At 41.1% G+C, this 18415-nt stretch overlaps 1 protein-coding gene across 1 annotated transcript; it reads left to right on the top strand.

Moving 5' to 3' along the window:
• The first annotated feature begins 3 nt into the window (after positions 1–3).
• PSMA2 (proteasome 20S subunit alpha 2) lies at positions 4–16450 on the top strand. Its single transcript, XM_061587005.1, has 8 exons — positions 4–138; positions 2314–2390; positions 8903–9035; positions 10784–10906; positions 12183–12264; positions 14768–14841; positions 15931–15988; positions 16067–16450. The coding sequence occupies exons 1-8, from the start codon at positions 98–100 to the stop codon at positions 16181–16183; spliced, it is 705 nt and encodes a 234-aa protein (XP_061442989.1). The 5' UTR covers positions 4–97; the 3' UTR covers positions 16184–16450.
• The last annotated feature ends 1965 nt before the right edge of the window (positions 16451–18415 follow it).

The following is an 18415-nucleotide window of genomic DNA, read 5'->3' on the forward strand; positions in this document are numbered from 1 at the left end:
CGCGCCAAGATTTGAGAGTGCGCAGCCTCAGAAGAGTCAGCCGCCTTGGGGGTGGGGTTGGGCGGAGCAGTGAGGTTGTTCGCTCGTGCTGGTCAAAATGGCGGAACGCGGATACAGCTTCTCTCTCACCACATTCAGGTAGGCGATGCTCTTTTAGAGGGAAGTTGGTGTGGTGGGCGTGCGGTTCAGTGGGTGCAAGAGGTCTGCGCGATGCTGCGTCCGTGCTCTAGGAGGACTTGCAGGTTGGCCAGGTTCGTTTAATACGCCGGGCGAGGGAGAGTCGAGATTGTGTGGAGTCACTGCTGCTGTTTGTCCCACACACTCCGCTTTCCTGAAGACAGCCGAAGGAGAAGGTAGTTTGGAGACGCTTGCAACACCTTAAGCCGCCTTACATATGAATCCGTGAGATACGAGCTTTGGGTTCAATATCCGGGTTTAGCCGCGGACTCCCTGAATAGCTCGGTTAAGCCGCTAGCCCAAAACAGGCCTCGTTTCCCATCCCTGTAGAAACAAGGGCCGCCACCTTTTTCATAGCGTTTATGGACTGCCCATATAGGAGCAGAACTCCCAAAATTATAAACAGATAACTTACACGGGATAGAATTCTGCTGTGAACTTTACTGTTTTGAATTGTTCCTGCTGAGATACAACATTCCAATTGGAAAATGATAAACGGCATGCAAAAGCTATTGATGGTTATATATTTGACAATTTCACAGTGCAATCCTATCCATGTCTACTCATAAGTCCCACAGCAACTTGTGTTCAGGATTTACACTCTGAATCAGCTTATATTTTGTTACAGTGCCATGATAGCAGTCAGCCTTCAGCGTTTTATTTTTAATAACTAAAACTATGTCACTTATGACTATTCTGTGGTCACAGTAAGAAAGCTTTTCTCACTGCTTTGTGTCATTTTAGTCAGTCTTAATAAAATGTTTTATGCTACTTTTTATTTCTTTTAATTGATCAACATCACAATCTGCAGTTCATTACTTGATTTTCTACTTGGTTTACTCCTTTGGCACCGTGAATGATTGGAGTGACCTTAGCACATCAGATTAAAAAGTTAGAGGGCCTATTTTGAAATGGCAACTTGGAACAAACCGTATTGAAACAACTTGGAAGGAACCCCATTGAAATATTAGTACTTCTGAATCAACATAAAGTTAGCTTATCCTATTCAGGAGTAAGTTCCTATTAACTTCAGTAGGGTTTCCTCTAGGTAAGTAAAGTTAGATTACAATGCAGAAAATGAAGGAATTGATGATTTCTGAATCAGTGCTGACAAATAAAACATGAGTCAAGAGAAATTTCAAAAGAGAATCTTATTAGTAAGATAATCACAAACTTTTGTCCACTATATGCATTCAAATCCTTTACTTGTTCTTATAATACATGTGTTCACTATAGTTTTTAAGGGTTTTTTTAAGGTTCTAGTAGATGTTTTGCTACCTTGCATGTGTTGTGAGACTCCAAATCTGTCAACAGATTCTTTAAATGCAATCAATTATCGTGACTGGCTTAGAACTAGTTTATACTTGTGTAAACATCAAACTAAGCAGTTATACAGCTTGACTAAGGGAAATCAAAATTGAAAGTGCTCAATCATTCATTGAAAAGTTCACTTTAACATTGATTATAAGCTAAAAAACATGATGAAAATTAGTTACAAGGTACAGCAGCCAAGCTGTTCTTTGATATTTGTAGACTGACAAACATACAGGTCTGCTCTAACTTACTTGTGTTGTGTTTTTATGGAAAAAAATAATTCAGATCCTAGGGTTGTTTCCTTGGAAGTAAGTTGTAGTAAATTGAATGGGATTTATGCTTATCCCAAATTAGTTTCCAAAGGATTATGACTTAAATAACTATCCTAGGCATGTTTACTTGGAAGTCAGGTGACATTGCATTCCTATAGAGATCAAAAAAGAAAGTAAAACTTGTTTGGTGGGGTGTTTTTCCTTTAAATTTTTACTTTGGGATTGCTGGAGCTTGTTGCCTGGCCTCCACAACAGCATATATTACATTAAACGTGTAGTAAAATCCTCAGCATGTTTACTCGAAAGTAAATCCCACTGCATTCACTGGAGGTTACTCCCAAGAAAGTGTGCATAAGATTAGGCTGGGGTTTGGGTTTTTTTTGGTGAGTGTGAGGTTGGACTCCCATCTGTTTGTTGTGTTTATTGCTCTATTAAAATGTGCCCAATATCATCTTGGTGTAAAAAGACCAAATGGGTAACTTGCTTGTTTTTTCAGATTTGAAAATGTTGTCTCACCAAGTTGTCCCATGAATTGTATGCTTTCTTTCAGTCCTTCTGGAAAGCTTGTTCAGATTGAATATGCCCTGGCAGCTGTTGCAGCAGGAGCCCCATCAGTTGGAATTAAAGGTATTCAAATGTTTGCCCACAAAATAATCCCACAAAAATATTAGTTTGTATGTCTGTGTATATTGGCAGTTAGTGACCTAAAGGGGAAAGAAAGAACCAACTTGTAAAACTTTTTTGCCTGGTTGCCTAGAAGCAGTTTTTACTTCAAAAGTAGCCATAGGTTGCTGGTATTAAGGATGCAATACTAATCCTACCTACCTGGGAGAAAGCTCCACTGAATTCAGTAGCACAATTCTCAATACACCAGGTTAAGATTGTGCTGTAATACAGTTTATTAATTTAGTTATAAAAGTATTTGTATACCACCCTCTTGCAGAACATCAGGGCAATGCACAACAATATCAGAGCACTTAAAAACAATACCAAAAAAATCATTAAAATGACTAGCTACTCAAAAAAGTGATTCTGAATACCAGCGTGAAATCTGTAAGTAGACATGACATGGCTTGACCCAACTGGGGTCATACCAACAGTGCAAATCTATACATGTCTACTTCAAGAAGTTCCACTGAGTTCAGTGGAACTCGCTCCCAGATAAGTGGGGCTAGGATTGCAGCCCAAGGGTGTATATCTGAGCTGGAGAACTTGTGGCTCTCCAGATCTTGTTGGATTACAGCACTCATAATCATTGGCTGAGGCTGATATGAGTTGTAGTCCCAACAACTGAAGGACCACTGGCTTTTCAAAGTGGTGTGGATTTAACTTGTTGTTACTGGTTTTATTGATGTGTTAAACCTGCCTTGTTTCTATTTTATTTGTATTTTATTATTGTTAGCTGGCTTGAGTACCATTTGGTGGAAAGGAACAAAACATATAAATTATTAAATGAATGGAGTGGTATGGGGAGAGATGAACCCTTTTCCCAGCCCCACTAAGAGCATTTTAAAGATCTTTTTCTCCCAGTGGAGCTCTTTAACCCTGCCAGGATAAGAACTGCTTAAAATTGCTGGCAGTGGGGAAAAGGAAGGGATCATTGTTGTGGGGATACTCGGATCCCCTCTTTTTGATCTTCTAATGCTACCCTTTTAAAGTCTCACTTCCACTTACTACTCTGCCTTTGTAGCTGTTCAGCAGTGGCCTGATCTTATAAAACGTTGGTCTTGCCTGGTTTGATTTTGAAGCTAAGCATACCTCATTCTGGTTTCCTGGCCAATTCTTGGATTTCTTGGAACCCAGTGCATACAACTTGCAGCTCTTTGGAGGGAGAGAACTCTTGTAAATGTGTAATAAATATAGCTATAGAGATTTTGAGTGGGAATATGAAACTTTTTAAAAACGAGTCTAAATATATTTCTGCAAAACAAAGTATGAGATCTTAAAATTTAACCCTCCTGGATTATATTCTCACCATGCATCATAGGTTATCCTGCAGTTATGGTGTGTGTTTCTTTTAAGGAAGCTGGAATTTGCCCTAGATGGTTTCCAATACCACTTCCATTGGTTTTCTTTTATAACTGTAGTTTTCAAATTGCATTCTGGGAAACCGGGGGTTACTTAAATGTTTTATCACAAGTTTCCTAAGAGAAGTTCAGTAATAGTAGACAAGTTTCCTTGAAATATGGCTTCCCCTCAACTACCAATGTTCCTCTGCAATGCACAGCCATAGGGAAGTTCTGGATGTGTTCTAAGGTGCAGTCAGTTTGTGTTGAGCCACTGTGAGGTCGAGCAGGCATGGCCAGTGTGCATTTCATACAATCTTCCATATGTGTTGCATGGCACACTTGCTACAGTTCCTCAGCAGATAATGTGGAATGGAATCCTTGAAGGTGGAAAGTTTGAAAAGCACTTTTCAGGTTTTTACTGAACATTTTTCATCTTCTGAGTAAGTATGGATAATGATACTGGGGTACTCATAATAGTTTAGGGGTGTTTATTGGATTTGGACAAATCCCAAACCAAAGCAGGCTATCTTGGGAGGGTTTGGGATTTTCCTCAATGCAAAGGGATTATACAGCCACGAGAGTGGCTGTATATTATAGCCAGCATCGATTTTTCACATTCCACAATGTTAAATTGAAAATACCCCCACACCATTCTGATGCTTCCCATAAGCTCATTTCAAAACAAAACCTTACAAAACTTACAGTCCTGAACTCAGAAACGCTTGCTTAACAACCCTCTCAATTTTCATGGCGATACACAAAACAGTCAGAGAGAATCGAGAGTTCAAAGTCTAAAAAGGGAGGAAAAAAACTTTTTTCTGTCAGAGTTCTCATAATCTGTTGAAATTCAATAAAAATCAGCCATGTTCACAGAGTACCTGTAATCCCATTAATGACTTTGCCCCATACTCTGACCTTCATCTTTTGCAGTTTAAAAGTTAAAAAAAGGCCTGTCTGATTTTTAATTATTTAATAAATTTTGCATTGAACTCAATGATAATGTTGGGCATGCTCAGTAAAAATCTACTGTCAGTGTTCTAAAAGCCAGAATTCCAGCTGCTTGGCTTGCCTAATCGGAGCCACACCCACACCAGACTTTGATTTCACGTTAGACAGTCATGGTTTCCTTCAGAGAATCCTGGGAAGTGTAGTTTGTGAAGGGTGCTGAGAGAAGACTCCCAATTCCCCTGAGAGAGCTCCAGTGGCCAGACTGGTTTAACAGCCGCTCTGATTGAAGGTATGTGAGGGGAACAGGGCGTCTCCTAGCAACTCTCAGCACCCTTCACTAGCTACACTTCCCAGGATTCTTTGAGAGAATCCATGACTGTCCGAAGTGAAATAAAGGCCTGGTGTGGATGTGACCAGGGACAGCTTTGTTTTAAATTTGGGTGGGAGGCTACATGTGCCTGCTGTAGAATAAAACGGTGGGGGAAACGCTGAAAAGCAGTGATACTGTTCACAATGATTTCCTTTTGGAAAGGAAAGGGGCTTCCCGTCTGCCCAGCTCCCACCCACCCAATCTCCTACATTTCCCCTCCTCCTACCCTCCCTGCCCCTCCCCCAGGTCAGTGTTGGACTATGACTTGAGTAACCAGGGTTTGTATCCTCACACAGCCATGAAGCTCACTGGGTGACCTTGGGCTAGTCACTGCCTCTTAGCCTCAGAGGAAGGCAATGGTAAATGCCATAAGTCAGGATCGAGTTGAAGGAATCCATTTCCATTTTCAAACATGATTGCACAGAAATAAATCCATTGAACTAAAACAGTATGCAAATGATCAAACCCACCCTCCCTTCTCCTCCCTCCTATCCCCTCCCTCTTGCCCCTTCCCTTTCCTTTGCCCCTCCCTCCCTATCTCCTTCCAATCCCCTCCTCCCCCTCCCTCTTGCCCCTCCCTCCCCCTTCCTTTGCCCCTACCTCCCCATCTCCTTCCAATCCCATCCTCCCCTTCCTCTTTCCCATGGTTAATTTTACCTATCTTAAGCATGATTGCACTGGAGTAAATACCATTGAACTCCATAAGCATGCAAATGATCAAACCTGCCCTCCCCTCCCCCTTCCTTTGCCCCCTCCAATCCGCTCCTTCCCCCTCCTCCTCCTCCATGGTCAGTTCCACCTATCCTAAGCATGATTGTATAGGAGTAAATCCCATTGCACTCAATAAGCATGCAAATGATCAGACCTGCCTTTCCCCTTCTTCCTCCTCCCCTCCCCTCTTCCTCCTTCCCTGACCACTACAGCCCTCCCTGCCTCCCCCCATCAGTTTTGCCTATCTTAAGCATATTGCATGGGAGTAAATTCCACTGAACTCAATAAACAAGCAAATGATCAAACCTGTCCTCCCCTCCTGCCCCCCTCCCTCCTCCCCTCTTCCTCCCCTCCCTCCTCCTGCCCCCCTCCCCATCCCCTGTGGTCAGTTTCACCTATCCTAAGCATGATTGCAGGGGAGTAAATTCCACTGAACTCAAGACGCATGCAAATGATCAATCCATTTTCAGCAAACTTGCACAGGATCCCATTTCTTACCTCCCGGATTAAAAAGCACAGAAATTCACTAATAGGCAAAAAAACCCTATAGCCCACAGATATTTCTATCAAACTTTAAAAAGCAGGGAAATTGGACAGCTATAGTGAATGCACCAAGGGAGCAGGAGACCTGGCCTCATCTCAGATACTGTACTGCCCTACAAATTGGTCAAAATGCAAACACAGTTTGAGTTGGTCTTTCACAGTCCAATCCACTTCCTGTGTAGCTTGGAAGAATTTGGTAATATGTGCCTCTGAGCATACAGTGAGTGGTGGCAACACCTGCAATCAGCCCAAATAATAGAAAGAAGACATGTGTTGTCCTGATGTTGTTTTAGCAGGGAGGAAGCAACATTATTAAGACAGTTGATAATAGTTCAGATGGTCACTTTAAATATGTCTGATTTACTTTGTAATTTTAGTGAAGTTTCCTACAGGAAATCATTTTCTTTTGTTTCTATTTCTGTGAATGTGTGAAGTACAGCAACATTTTGCAAAATTTACACTAAAAAACCTCCAAACATAATTGTGGAATAATGGCACTGACTTCTGCAGAATAGTCTTGAGTGGACCTCAGGAGTGTCTCATTTTGCACAAGATAAAACAGTGGGAGGTGAAATATATTCTAGCAAAATTTTAGGTGTGCTCTGTTTTTAATTGACCGTGCCCACTTTGCCTTAAATGAAGTGGTATAAACATAGCAGGCTGAAAACATACATCCTCTTTTTTCCAACAGCTAGATTCATTTCTTAAGTAGCAACAAATTGTACTCAGTCTGATTTTACATCAAACTGCAGTTTCAGATCCAACTGTTAATGCACCCAAAATAGAAATGGAACATAACCTCCAATTTGAAACACAGAAAGCTGTCTTCACCATCGTATGACATTTACCATATTGATTTTTATTAATAAAAATAAATTTGACACAGATTTCTAGGATGAATAATGAGAGAAATAAAATTTTCTAGACTAGATTCTCTGTAGAAACATTAGTAACACAGGAAAGAAGCAAAGTAAGAAGAACACCAACAAACATTCAAAAATATAATTCTCCATCTTTGGAGATGGCAGGTGTTGCCACCACTCACCATATGCTCAGAGGCACATGTTACCAAATTCTTCCAAGCTTCACAGGAAGTGGATTGGACTTTGAAAGACCAACCCAAATAGTGTTTGCATTTTGACCAATTTGTACGGCAGTCCAATATCTCAGAGAGGAGGTCAGGTCTCCTGCTTCCCTGGTGCATTCACTATAGCTGTCCAATTTCCCTGCTTTTTAAAGTTTGATAGAAATATCTGTGGGCTATAGGTAAGTTCTTACACTGCAAGTTTTTTTGCCTATTAATGAATACCTGTATAAGGCAGCATGAGTCAAAGCAATGAAAAGCAATGACTCCTGAAGTGGTTTGTGGCACCTCAGCAATGTGGGGGAAGGGAGGAGAGAGATAAGGTTGCAAAACTGGAACTTAGGTGTTTAGCTCAGTGGTTCCCAAACTTTTCCTCATAGACCACTTGAAAACTGCCAATGGCCTTGACGGACTACTTAATTATTTTTCTGCGTGTTCTAGCAATCGTAATGTGCTGTGCCAGGTGCTGTATGATTTTTAATTGTATTTTGTTTCTTTTATTTCTTACAGTATTTTATTAGAATTTGCATTCCATAGGCTTACAATTGTAATAATATAAAGCACAATTTAAGAAGTAACAGAAGCAACAAAAACACAATTAAAAATCAATATGAATATTTAATGGGGACATGCTGTAGACCACCTGAATGAAGCTTGTGGACCACTGGTGGTCCATGGACCACACTTTGGGAACCTATGCTCTAGCTTAAGGAAAACACCACAGTTGGGCTGGAGGGAGAGCTCCTTTGCAACTGACAAGTTTAGTTTGTAATTTGAGGGCATGATTTTACCCAGAAAGCAAAAGCCTTTTAGTTTTCTCTGCCCCCAAATTAACTTTAAAACTTTCCAGCACAAGTCCCTAGACTTATTTTGCAGGAGTTTGGCAGGTTTCTTACTCCAGCGTACCTCTCTCATTCCTACAATTTTCAGACCAATTGCCCACAAAATACTAGGGGAGGAAAGTGATTTCCATTGAAACAGCTACCCTTGCAGGAAAAAACCCTGCAGCTATCCTTCTGAAATTTGACAGGATTCATGCCCTCAGAAAGGGCTATGAATTCCATCCAATTCTACCCCAAAATAAATAAGCTATAGATGTTTGCTATTTCTTTTTTTAAATCAAACTGGACAGGTGTCCATCACAAGAACTGAGCTGAATCGGGCTGTCTCCAGATTCATCTGAGCTGAATTGGTCTCTTTTTTTTTTATGAAGTGCCAGTTTGCTGTTTGAACCAAAAATTTTTTGTTAGTATTTATCCATAATAATTTAACATTTATGGGACCCCCTGAAGTGGAACCTGTATAAATGTCAAATAGTACATTGGATTAATGTAGTATGATGAGTAAAGGATATACAAGCAAGTGAATTGTTCTAGTTATCTGCTTTAAGTAGTGTGGATTTCATGCACTACAAGGGAATGGGAGGAAGGCCTTTAATTACATTGAACAAAATATTTTCTCTTTTTTTATGCAGCGGCAAATGGTGTGGTGCTGGCAACGGAGAAAAAGCAGAAGTCCATTCTGTATGATGAACGAAGTGTACACAAAGTGGAACCCATTACCAAACACATAGGCTTGGTATATAGTGGCATGGGCCCGGATTACAGGTATGGGGGGGAACTGGTGCTCTTCCTGTTGGTTTTACTGTTGGCCTTTGTTCTTGCTCTGCTGTAGGCAGCATCAGGTCCACGATGCCATTTCAACATCCCCTTTACTAGTGGAATCAAATGGAACTACATATCTTGGCTCCCTTCATGTGTGCGTCGCCAGAAGGAGTATTGCATGTAGAATTGGGCTGTGCCTCTGGTCCTGTCCCTGTGGTTGTGTGAGGCTGCAGGCCTAACCCTGACATACATAGATGTCTGCAAGGGAAGTCGGTATGCGTAGGTTTTCTGTTGCAGATATCCATGCCTAACGTGTGGATATTGGAGGTGGGGCTAGCACCACCACATGACCTCCGAGCATCTCTGTTCTGTGCATGATTCCCCTTCATGCGATGCACATGTGAAGGGGACTCTGCTGTTTCATGATTGTGAGCCCAAATGTGGCTTCTTTAGCATGCAGAAAGGTAGGAGTGGAGACGTAGAAAACCCCCAACCAGTAACAGCAATTGCCTAGGGCCAGCCCAGTTCATGAAAATGAAAAGCAGCGGTACAAGACGGGTTTGTAAATAGTGTATAAGATACAGAGTACTTTAGCACCATACTGTGTAAGGTATCTTGGTTATACTGTAGCGCAAAGAGATCATACACATGATGCTTTGGAGTCTATACTGGCTTCGCTTTGTTCTGTGTTAAATTAGGTTTTCAGGCATTGTTGGAAAAATCTAGGTACCCAGACATTTCACACATTATTTTATACCCAGGCTCTGAGATGCCATAGTACCATTTATCTTCAAATTAATAACAAGTTTTCCTTATAAATATGTAGCAGAGGGGAAGGCTATGGCTTCATGCTTTGCTTTTGAGCTTCTTGCAGGCATCTGGTTGGCTGCTCTGGAAATGTATTAAATTTGTTGCCCGCCCTTCACCGTAAGGTGCCAGGATGAGTTGGATATAAGAGAAAAATAATACAATAAAACAAATAAAAACACTCCTACTCAGAAATACAATACAGAACCAGAAGGTGTATAGCGGGACATTATCAGCATTGGTTCAAAAACCAAGGAGAAGAGGTGCATCTTTAATGACACGTCTGTGTTTGGAAGGGCTTGCATAGTTCTGCAGCTACTTCGGAGAAGACTCATTTATGGGCCATCACCCCACAAACCTCTGTGAGCCTCTGCTGCAGATCGTAACAACCTGACTGGCATATAATGGAGGAGGCACCCTTGCAGGTCTTTGGGGCCCAAGTAGCTTAGGGGCTTGAACACCAAGTCGAGCACCTTGAATTGGGCTCAGAAGCAATAGCAACTAGTGCAGCAGTTTCAGAACAGGCATTATGCTAATCCTGGCCTGGCGAACACCCAGACTGCTGCATCCTGTGCTAGTTGCAGCTTCCAGAGTGTCTTCAGAGGCAGTCCGCAAGGGTTCTAGAGTATGTGGGCCCTCATTTTGACCCAGTAGGGCTCTTTAAGTTCTTAGTATGTTGGACATACTGTTTGTATTACATCTAGGATAGTTCTGTCAATGAGTAGTATAAAGTTTTACCAATATTCAAGAAAAAATCTTGAGAATGTATATGGGATCTCTTTTGATATATCCCAGCACAATACCATAACCAGTTTCTTTCATTAACTAATATTAAAGAATTCTTCAGTCGAATCACTCCCAAATTGCTTTGGATCTTAAGCTATAATGGTTGTTTTAACTGTGTCTTCACTCACTCTTTTTTTTCCTCTCCCTCTTCTCACCAGAGTACTTGTCCACAGAGCACGCAAATTGGCCCAGCAGTACTACTTGGTTTATCATGAACCTATTCCAACAGCTCAGCTAGTACAGAGGATTGCTTCTGTAATGCAAGAGTACACACAATCTGGGTACGTGTTTTCCCCCTAAATCCTACCACCTTAAAATTTACTCTTGATTGGCTTATATTATTTTAATAATTTAATTATTTAAAATTTTACAGGTACACCACAAATTAAGTCTAAAGTATGAGAGTGCCATTCTATTACCTGATTTTAATATTGCATGTTTATATTGTTGTAGCCCACCCTGGGACCTTATGGTGAACTGTGGGTAACAGAAGATGATGATGATGGTAATATTGATGGTAACATTATTATTATTATCACCACCATCATCATTGTAAAACAGCTGAAATATACTAGGAGCTGCACAGAGACTGTACTCTAATATAGGCTGCCCCCCATTACTGTGTATTTGTGAGGTTTTTTGCCTCCAGTTTTCTGTGCTGGGGAGTAGACAGCAACATAGTGCTGGACACAGATAGACAGGAGTGTAGCCTTGTCTTCATACTATAGCCAGCCTCATAAACTCTCCTCCTGTTTTTCGACTTACTGAAGAGTGTTTAATCTGGTGCTATTGAGTGTGGGGCCTGACCAGCAGTGACACAATCTCTTGCTGCCAGAGCCATTTAGTGGCATATATGCTTCAAGTAGGTCACTTGCAAGATTGGAAGCTATTGATGCCAAGGAGAATGAAGAGCAGGGAATACAATTACTGTCACTCTTTCTGGAGCCCAGCCAGTCTTTTGAGTATGAAAGGTAGAGTTACCAACTTTTTCCTGTGCCTTGAACAGTTGCTTGACTTGCTGGAATTAAGGACTTGGGGTTTATTTTATTATTCCTTTGCTTACTGCTGTATTTATGAATTTTGTGTTTAACTGTTTTCTTAAGAATTAAAGTGAAAGTTTATAGGTTTATTGTAGCATTTTTGATTTGTCAGATTTAAAAGAAAAACTCTTGTATTTATTCTTGTATGTTGTTAGCTGCTTTTGGCTTCCTTTTTTGGAGGGAAAAGTGAGTTTCAGAATAAATAAGATTGTATTGTCCCACCACTCTGTCTCTGCCAGCAAAATCTTGACCTGCTTAGTTTTTGCATGGCAGGCTGCTGCTTAAAGGCATAGAAGCAGAGCCAGCATAACAGTTCGCAGCCCTAAAAAAATGGAAGCAAAGTGTACAAAATATTTGCACAAGGCATAGCGTAACTTCTTCAGACTGTAAAGACCAGGAACATGTTGTAAGTGTGTGTATAGATGAATCAGTTCACAGCAGTCTTAATGTATATCTTAAGAGCTTCCCAGATAGACGTCTGATGACAGTAACCCTTTTGAAATGTTCTGCCTTACAGGGGTGTACGCCCGTTTGGTGTATCATTGCTAATATGTGGGTGGAATGAGGGACGACCATATTTATTCCAGTCGGATCCATCAGTAAGTATTAATAACAGAGCTTAATAGCCTTCAAAAGAAATGTAGCATAGAAGTCTAGTTAAAGGTCTTTCTGTGTAGTTGTTGTTTCTTCAATCCTATGAGTAGGTGAGGAATAATAAGAAACCACCACAGAATAAGGTTACAGACTCTCAATCAGTCTTACAGTCTTAAGAACGTAAGAGGACCCTTGCTAGATCAGACCGAGTGTCTGTCCTCTCTAGTATCCTGTTTCTAATATGGAAACCCATAAGGAGGACATGAGGCAATAGTCCTCTCACCTCAACAATTCTAAGGCAAGCTGTTTCTGAATTTGAGGTTTCTATTTAGTTATCATGACTAGGAATAATGATAGGCCTATCCTCCACAATTTTATCTAATCCCATTTTAAAGCCAGCCGCAATCACCACATTTTTGTGGCAATTTATTACATAAATTATCAATTGTTGGAAGAGGTATTTCATCTGTCCTGAATATGCAGTCAATCAATTTTACCGGATGACATACTAGAACTGCAAAAGAACACTTGCTCTTTACTTACTTTATCAACACCATTCATAATTTTATAATCTCTAAAATTACTCATTCAGTTTCTGTCCTGCCTTTTCTTTCCCAATAGAAGATCAAGGCCGTTCACAGCATCAAAACAACAATGACATTACAATAAAACTTGCTAGATTCTGCTGGCTCAGCTATCCTGTATTTTGGTATTGCTGTAACCAGTAGATATACTACCATTCTGCCCTTTGATGAGCTAATCAAAGTCGCATTAGCCGAGATGGCCCAGGACTCCAATCTCTTCTATTGCTTACCTTGGCCTGTATATTCTCTCCTCCCCCCAACTCCCCTGTCATATTTTTTATGACTTTATAAAGTCCCAAATACTTTAGGCTGCAATCTTAACCCCACTTACCTGGGAGTAGGTCCCACTGAATTCATTAGTAGACATGGTTAGGATTGCGCTGCTAGTCTCCTTGTCAAGAAGGCGCTCTAACCCCTTTGTTGTTTTGGTTGTCCCTTTTCTGTCTCTGTAAGAACATAAGAAGTGCACTGTTGGATCAGACCAACGGTCCAGGGTGGAGAACTTGGCCCACCAGGCCTCTCCATTTGGCCCTCCAGGACATTTTGGCAAAGCCACCCATACCCACTCAACCTGCCCCTGGCATCATACAGGTGTAGGGCAGAGCTTCAAAGGAACAATTGAGAGTTTAAACTGCTCCCAAACATCCCTCAGCTGATGGGCAATAGGGCTCCTTCAGCAAGGTGTGAAGCTGCTTTTGAGGGGTTTTCAAAGAATCTAGCACTGTGCTTTGAAATCTTGACTATTGGGGCTTCAAAGCGCTGCATGACCTGATGGTGCTGTGATGTCAGGTGTCTAGCCCATTACTATCTACTCCACCTGGCAGTGTGGCAGTGATAATAGTCTTGGGAAGAAGAGGAATATGTAGTATAACTTCAAAATCTACTTATGAAACGTTTATGTGCCATGAGAAGAGACACATCCAAGACCCCATAGTTCTTTAGCTTCTAGCCATACAAAGATTATATATACCAGCGTTCTCCAGCCTGGTGCCCTCCCCAGCTGCTTTAGACAACAATTCCAATCATACCTGACCATTAGCCATGCTAGCGGGGTCTGATGTCAGTCAGAGTCCAACACTATCTGGAGGGTACCAAGTAGGGAAAGACTGATCTATACTGAAAGAGCAGAAGAAATTTTAACTACCTATGTAGCATTATGTGAAGCAGCATGTCTCATTTTCCATTTCAACAAGTTTCATGTCGACTCCTTAAACTTCTTTTTAACACAAGGGTTTAAACAGCAATTTGGGGATTAAACCAGAGGAATTTTGAAAGTGAGCACTGTAGCATAGGTGTATCATGCCAAGGTACACTCGACTATTAAATCAATAGTTCTTAATATTTTTCTTAAGCCTAGTGTTATGACGATGAAATAGGTGTGCAGAACTAAGGCTGTTGTACCCCAGTTGTTGTTGACTCCAGTTCCTGTCAGCCCCAGGTATCATGACCAATAATTGGGGAGTATGGGAGTTGTAGTCCAGCAACATTTGTAGGGCACCATAGCCTCTCAGCTGGGATTAAGTCCTGTTGAACTTGGCAGGGTTTACTTTTGAGTGGACATACACAGTGCAATCCTATACATCTACTAGTGAAAAATGGAAATGGACTGCCTTCAAGTTGATTCCGACTCATGGCAACCCTATGAATAGGGTTTACATGGTAAGCGGTATTCAGAGGGGGTTTACCATTGCCTCCCTCTGAGGCTGAGAGGCAGTGACTGGCCCAAGGTCACCCAGCGAGCTTCATGGCTGTGTGGGGATTTGAACCCTGGCCTCCCAGGTTGCAGTCCAACACTTTAGCCACTACGCCACACTGGCTCATAGTAGATAATCTTAAAATAGGGCTAACCTTACTGCATTGATCAGTGACTAGAAGATAGTGTGTTGTCTTAATTAGCTTCCTTTATTACTTTTCACTTATCCAGGGGGCTTACTTTGCATGGAAGGCAACTGCAATGGGAAAAAACTATGTGAATGGAAAGACATTCCTTGAAAAGAGGTAATGTTGTTAGTACTTAACTGCAAATCAATGATAGGATGTGAAGATAAGAGAAGTGTATATGAAATAATGTGTTAATAGTTTTCCATGTCTAGGCTGCCTCTTTTCTGTATCTTGGAATGCTATAGTTATAAAATGACTGACAATAATAGAAACATGAAAACGGGACAAAAAAGTAATCTGCCTTGGTTAGTACAAGCTTGAGTACAGCTTGTGAGGTATGGTGATCCCATGGAATAGGAAATATATAGTAAGTGTAGTGATAATCTTTATTGGAGAAACTGGTGTTGAAAAACTAAAAGTGAGTTTTCAGGATACATAAGAACTCTTATTTGAGTCCTGCATTCAAAACAAAGCATATTTTGTGTTACTTGGTTTATAAATTGGCATTTGTAGATGAGGTTACACAAAATGTAAATGTAAACGTACTGCCTTCAAGTCGATTCCGACTTATGGCGACCCTATGAATAGGGTTTTCATGAGGCTGAGAGGCAGTGACTGGCCCTAGGTTACCCAGTGAGCTTCATGGCTATGTGGGGATTCGAACCCTGGTCTCCCAGGTCATATTTCAACACCTTAACCACTACATCACACTGGCTCTCAAGGTTACACAAAGCCATGAAAAAATAACAAGGGAATATAGAGAGATTAGATGAAATACAACTGTCTGGTAATATTTAGACTTTTGTGAGATGCATGCAAGTTGGAGAAGAGAGAATTCAGTGCAGTTCCTACACTTAAATAAGCAGGTGGTATGGATACAACTTGATGGCATTTCCTCATGGTCTCATGTTTAGTGTCTGCTATTGAATGTGGGCCTGGAATGTATACCATCCCTGTGTCTCTAGTAAATTGATGTAATTTCTAATGTAAATGTCACTATTTTCTCTAAATCTCTTGATTGGCACTTAAGCATGTCCAAGAGCTTGTGTGTGCCTAGTGGGTTTTTTTATTTCTGAACAGTAGACCCTCTTCTCTTAACATATCCCCAAATGCTTTTGAGACTCCTGTGCATCAAAAGATATTTGCTATAAAGCAATGGGAGTTCTTTGCAAATTATCTTCTATTAGAAAACTGTTCTTTTTGTAGGTACAATGAAGACCTGGAGCTTGAAGATGCCATTCATACTGCTATCTTGACGCTAAAGGTGAGAAACCCCCAGTGAATTTATTAATTTTAGTATGTGAAATGCATTTTTATTAAGAAACTGTCTTTTCCTTTCTAGGAAAGTTTTGAAGGACAAATGACAGAAGATAACATAGAGGTTGGCATCTGTAATGAGGCAGGATTTAGAAGACTCACCCCAACTGAGGTTAAGGATTACCTTGCTGCAATTGCCTAGTGTGAGTTAAGGAAGACTTCCTGGATACATGCAAAGATCCTTCCCCCCCCCAGCCATTTAAATATTTGGCTTCTGCACTCTCATTTCTACTTCGTTTATCAGCTAGATTTTTTAAAAAGGAAATGTTATGGATTCAAATACTACTGTCCTAATATTGAATTGTGGAATTATTGTTCTTAAAACATTAAACACTGTACAGGAATAGCCAACCTGAAAAAATAAAGATACAAAGAGTGGTGTAATTTCTGGGTAAAACTTCAAAAGGTATTTCATTGTACTGAGTTCCTTCTGCACTCACTCTGGATTTTATTCAGAAGTACATGGTTTTGAAAAATACAATAAATCCTTGGAAGCTACCCTCTTAGCTAACGTGGCAGTTTCTGCTAAAAGCTTTCTAAATGTACGGCTGAGTAAGATGTTACGCAGGCCTTTATCAAAGTAGTTATACTGAAGAGGGGCGGTAGCTCAGAGCATGATTTGCGTGTAATACTGAAGGCCTTTAGTTAGAGAGCTGCTACCAGTCAGAACAGAAAGTGATCCTAGTACCACATGGAGAATCTTCAATTTCATTAAGATGTGTGATTGGTTAGAGAGCTGCCTTCCACCCATGTGGTGAAGTTTTCCACCTCCTCCCTACCTATAGTAAGGCAAGGAGGGTTTTATCTCCACTGGCAATAGTGGTCCCATAGAGCAAGAAATGTATACTAACTGTTTTTTGACTAACTTCGATAACCACATGGAGGACTTGCCTGAGCTTGGAAAAAGGTTGGGATGCAAATGTGATAAATGAGCAACCTGTCCCTCCATTTGTGCACATTGATCATTGGCTAACATCAAGAGGTGAGTTGCACTTCTGAATGAGGCGTCATAGATGAATCGCAGTAGAAGGAGCTTTAAGTCAAGTCAAATTTCTTTTTCTTTGGAAATAGGGTGGTGGATTTTTTTTGCTGAGTCACAAGTACTTAACAGCCATCCTGGATCAGACCAAAAACTTTTATTTAGTTCAGCATCATGTTTTCATGGGATTGGGAAGCCCACTCCCCCACTTGTTTTCTGCAGCATTGGGGCTTGCAGGCACGCTGCCTCCTGATGCTAATGCATTGGGGTAAAAGGAATGTACACAGAGGTAAAAAACTGGCTGCTTGCGTAAATTGTATGTACTGCTACATTTGCAAAAGCTCAGAGGTTTTAGATACCATATTATAAATGGAATGTTGGTTTTTCCTGTGGTTCATCTTTGCACACATGATGGCAATGTAGCATCCTCAGAAATAACCACAAGAACTCAAAAATAAGTTTGTCTGGCCAATCAAGACTGCAGGTTGGGGCTACAGTCAAAATGGTGCTCTAGTAAGAATTCTGGGTGCTATTGCAGCCTGCAAAACCCACTGTCACAAGCTGTAGAGATCTATAACAGCTGAAGTAAAGCACCCAGAGTTAAAAGTTCCCTTTCATTCTAGTGCTATTCCCTCTGGCCCTAAAAAGGACATAAGAAGCTTGCTAAAGACGAGTCTTCCTCCCAGAAAAATGCCTTGCCAGAAGCAGGAATTCAATATATAGGAATGCAGTGGTTTTGCTTTCACCTCAAATTAGGTGTGACTAAGTCTTGCTGAGAGAGCCAGTGTGGTGTAGTGGTTAAGGTACTGGACTACGACCTGGGAGACTAGAGTTTGAATCCCCACACAGCCATGAAGCTCATTGGATGACCTTGGGCGAGTCACTGCCTCTCAGCCTCACAGGGAGGCAACGCTTACCATGAAAGCCCTGTTCATAGGGTCGCCATAAGCCAGAACTGACTTGAAGGCAGTCCATTTCCATTTCAAGTCTTGGTAAGAGCACTGGGATTTATGATAGCCTAGCATAATTTATAGTTAAATTTTCATAAATTTTAATTTAGTCTAGGCAAACTTTAGGTGGATGGGGGGGCATATATCTAATGGTGAAGCATATTTGTCTCCTACACATACACAACCTGAATAAAGAGTGAACCCTCTTGAATTGGACTTGTGGTGGTGAAGACCCTAGTCTTGGATGGGTGAAATGACTTGAAGTTAGGCATGGTTGGATCCCACCCAGAAACAAGGTGGCTGAAGAAAGGATACACAATAGGAAATGGCCCGAGAAAGGGGAAACCTGGGCGAAAGGGAGGAGACGGAGAAAAAGGCATAGGGGACTGCCGCAAGAAGAGGAAACTGACAGAACTCGTACTGCAGTGCTTAGGGGGTTCTGTGC

Source organism: Rhineura floridana, chromosome 10, assembly GCF_030035675.1.
Source record: "Rhineura floridana isolate rRhiFlo1 chromosome 10, rRhiFlo1.hap2, whole genome shotgun sequence".
Classification (NCBI taxonomy): Eukaryota; Metazoa; Chordata; class Lepidosauria; order Squamata; family Rhineuridae; genus Rhineura; species Rhineura floridana.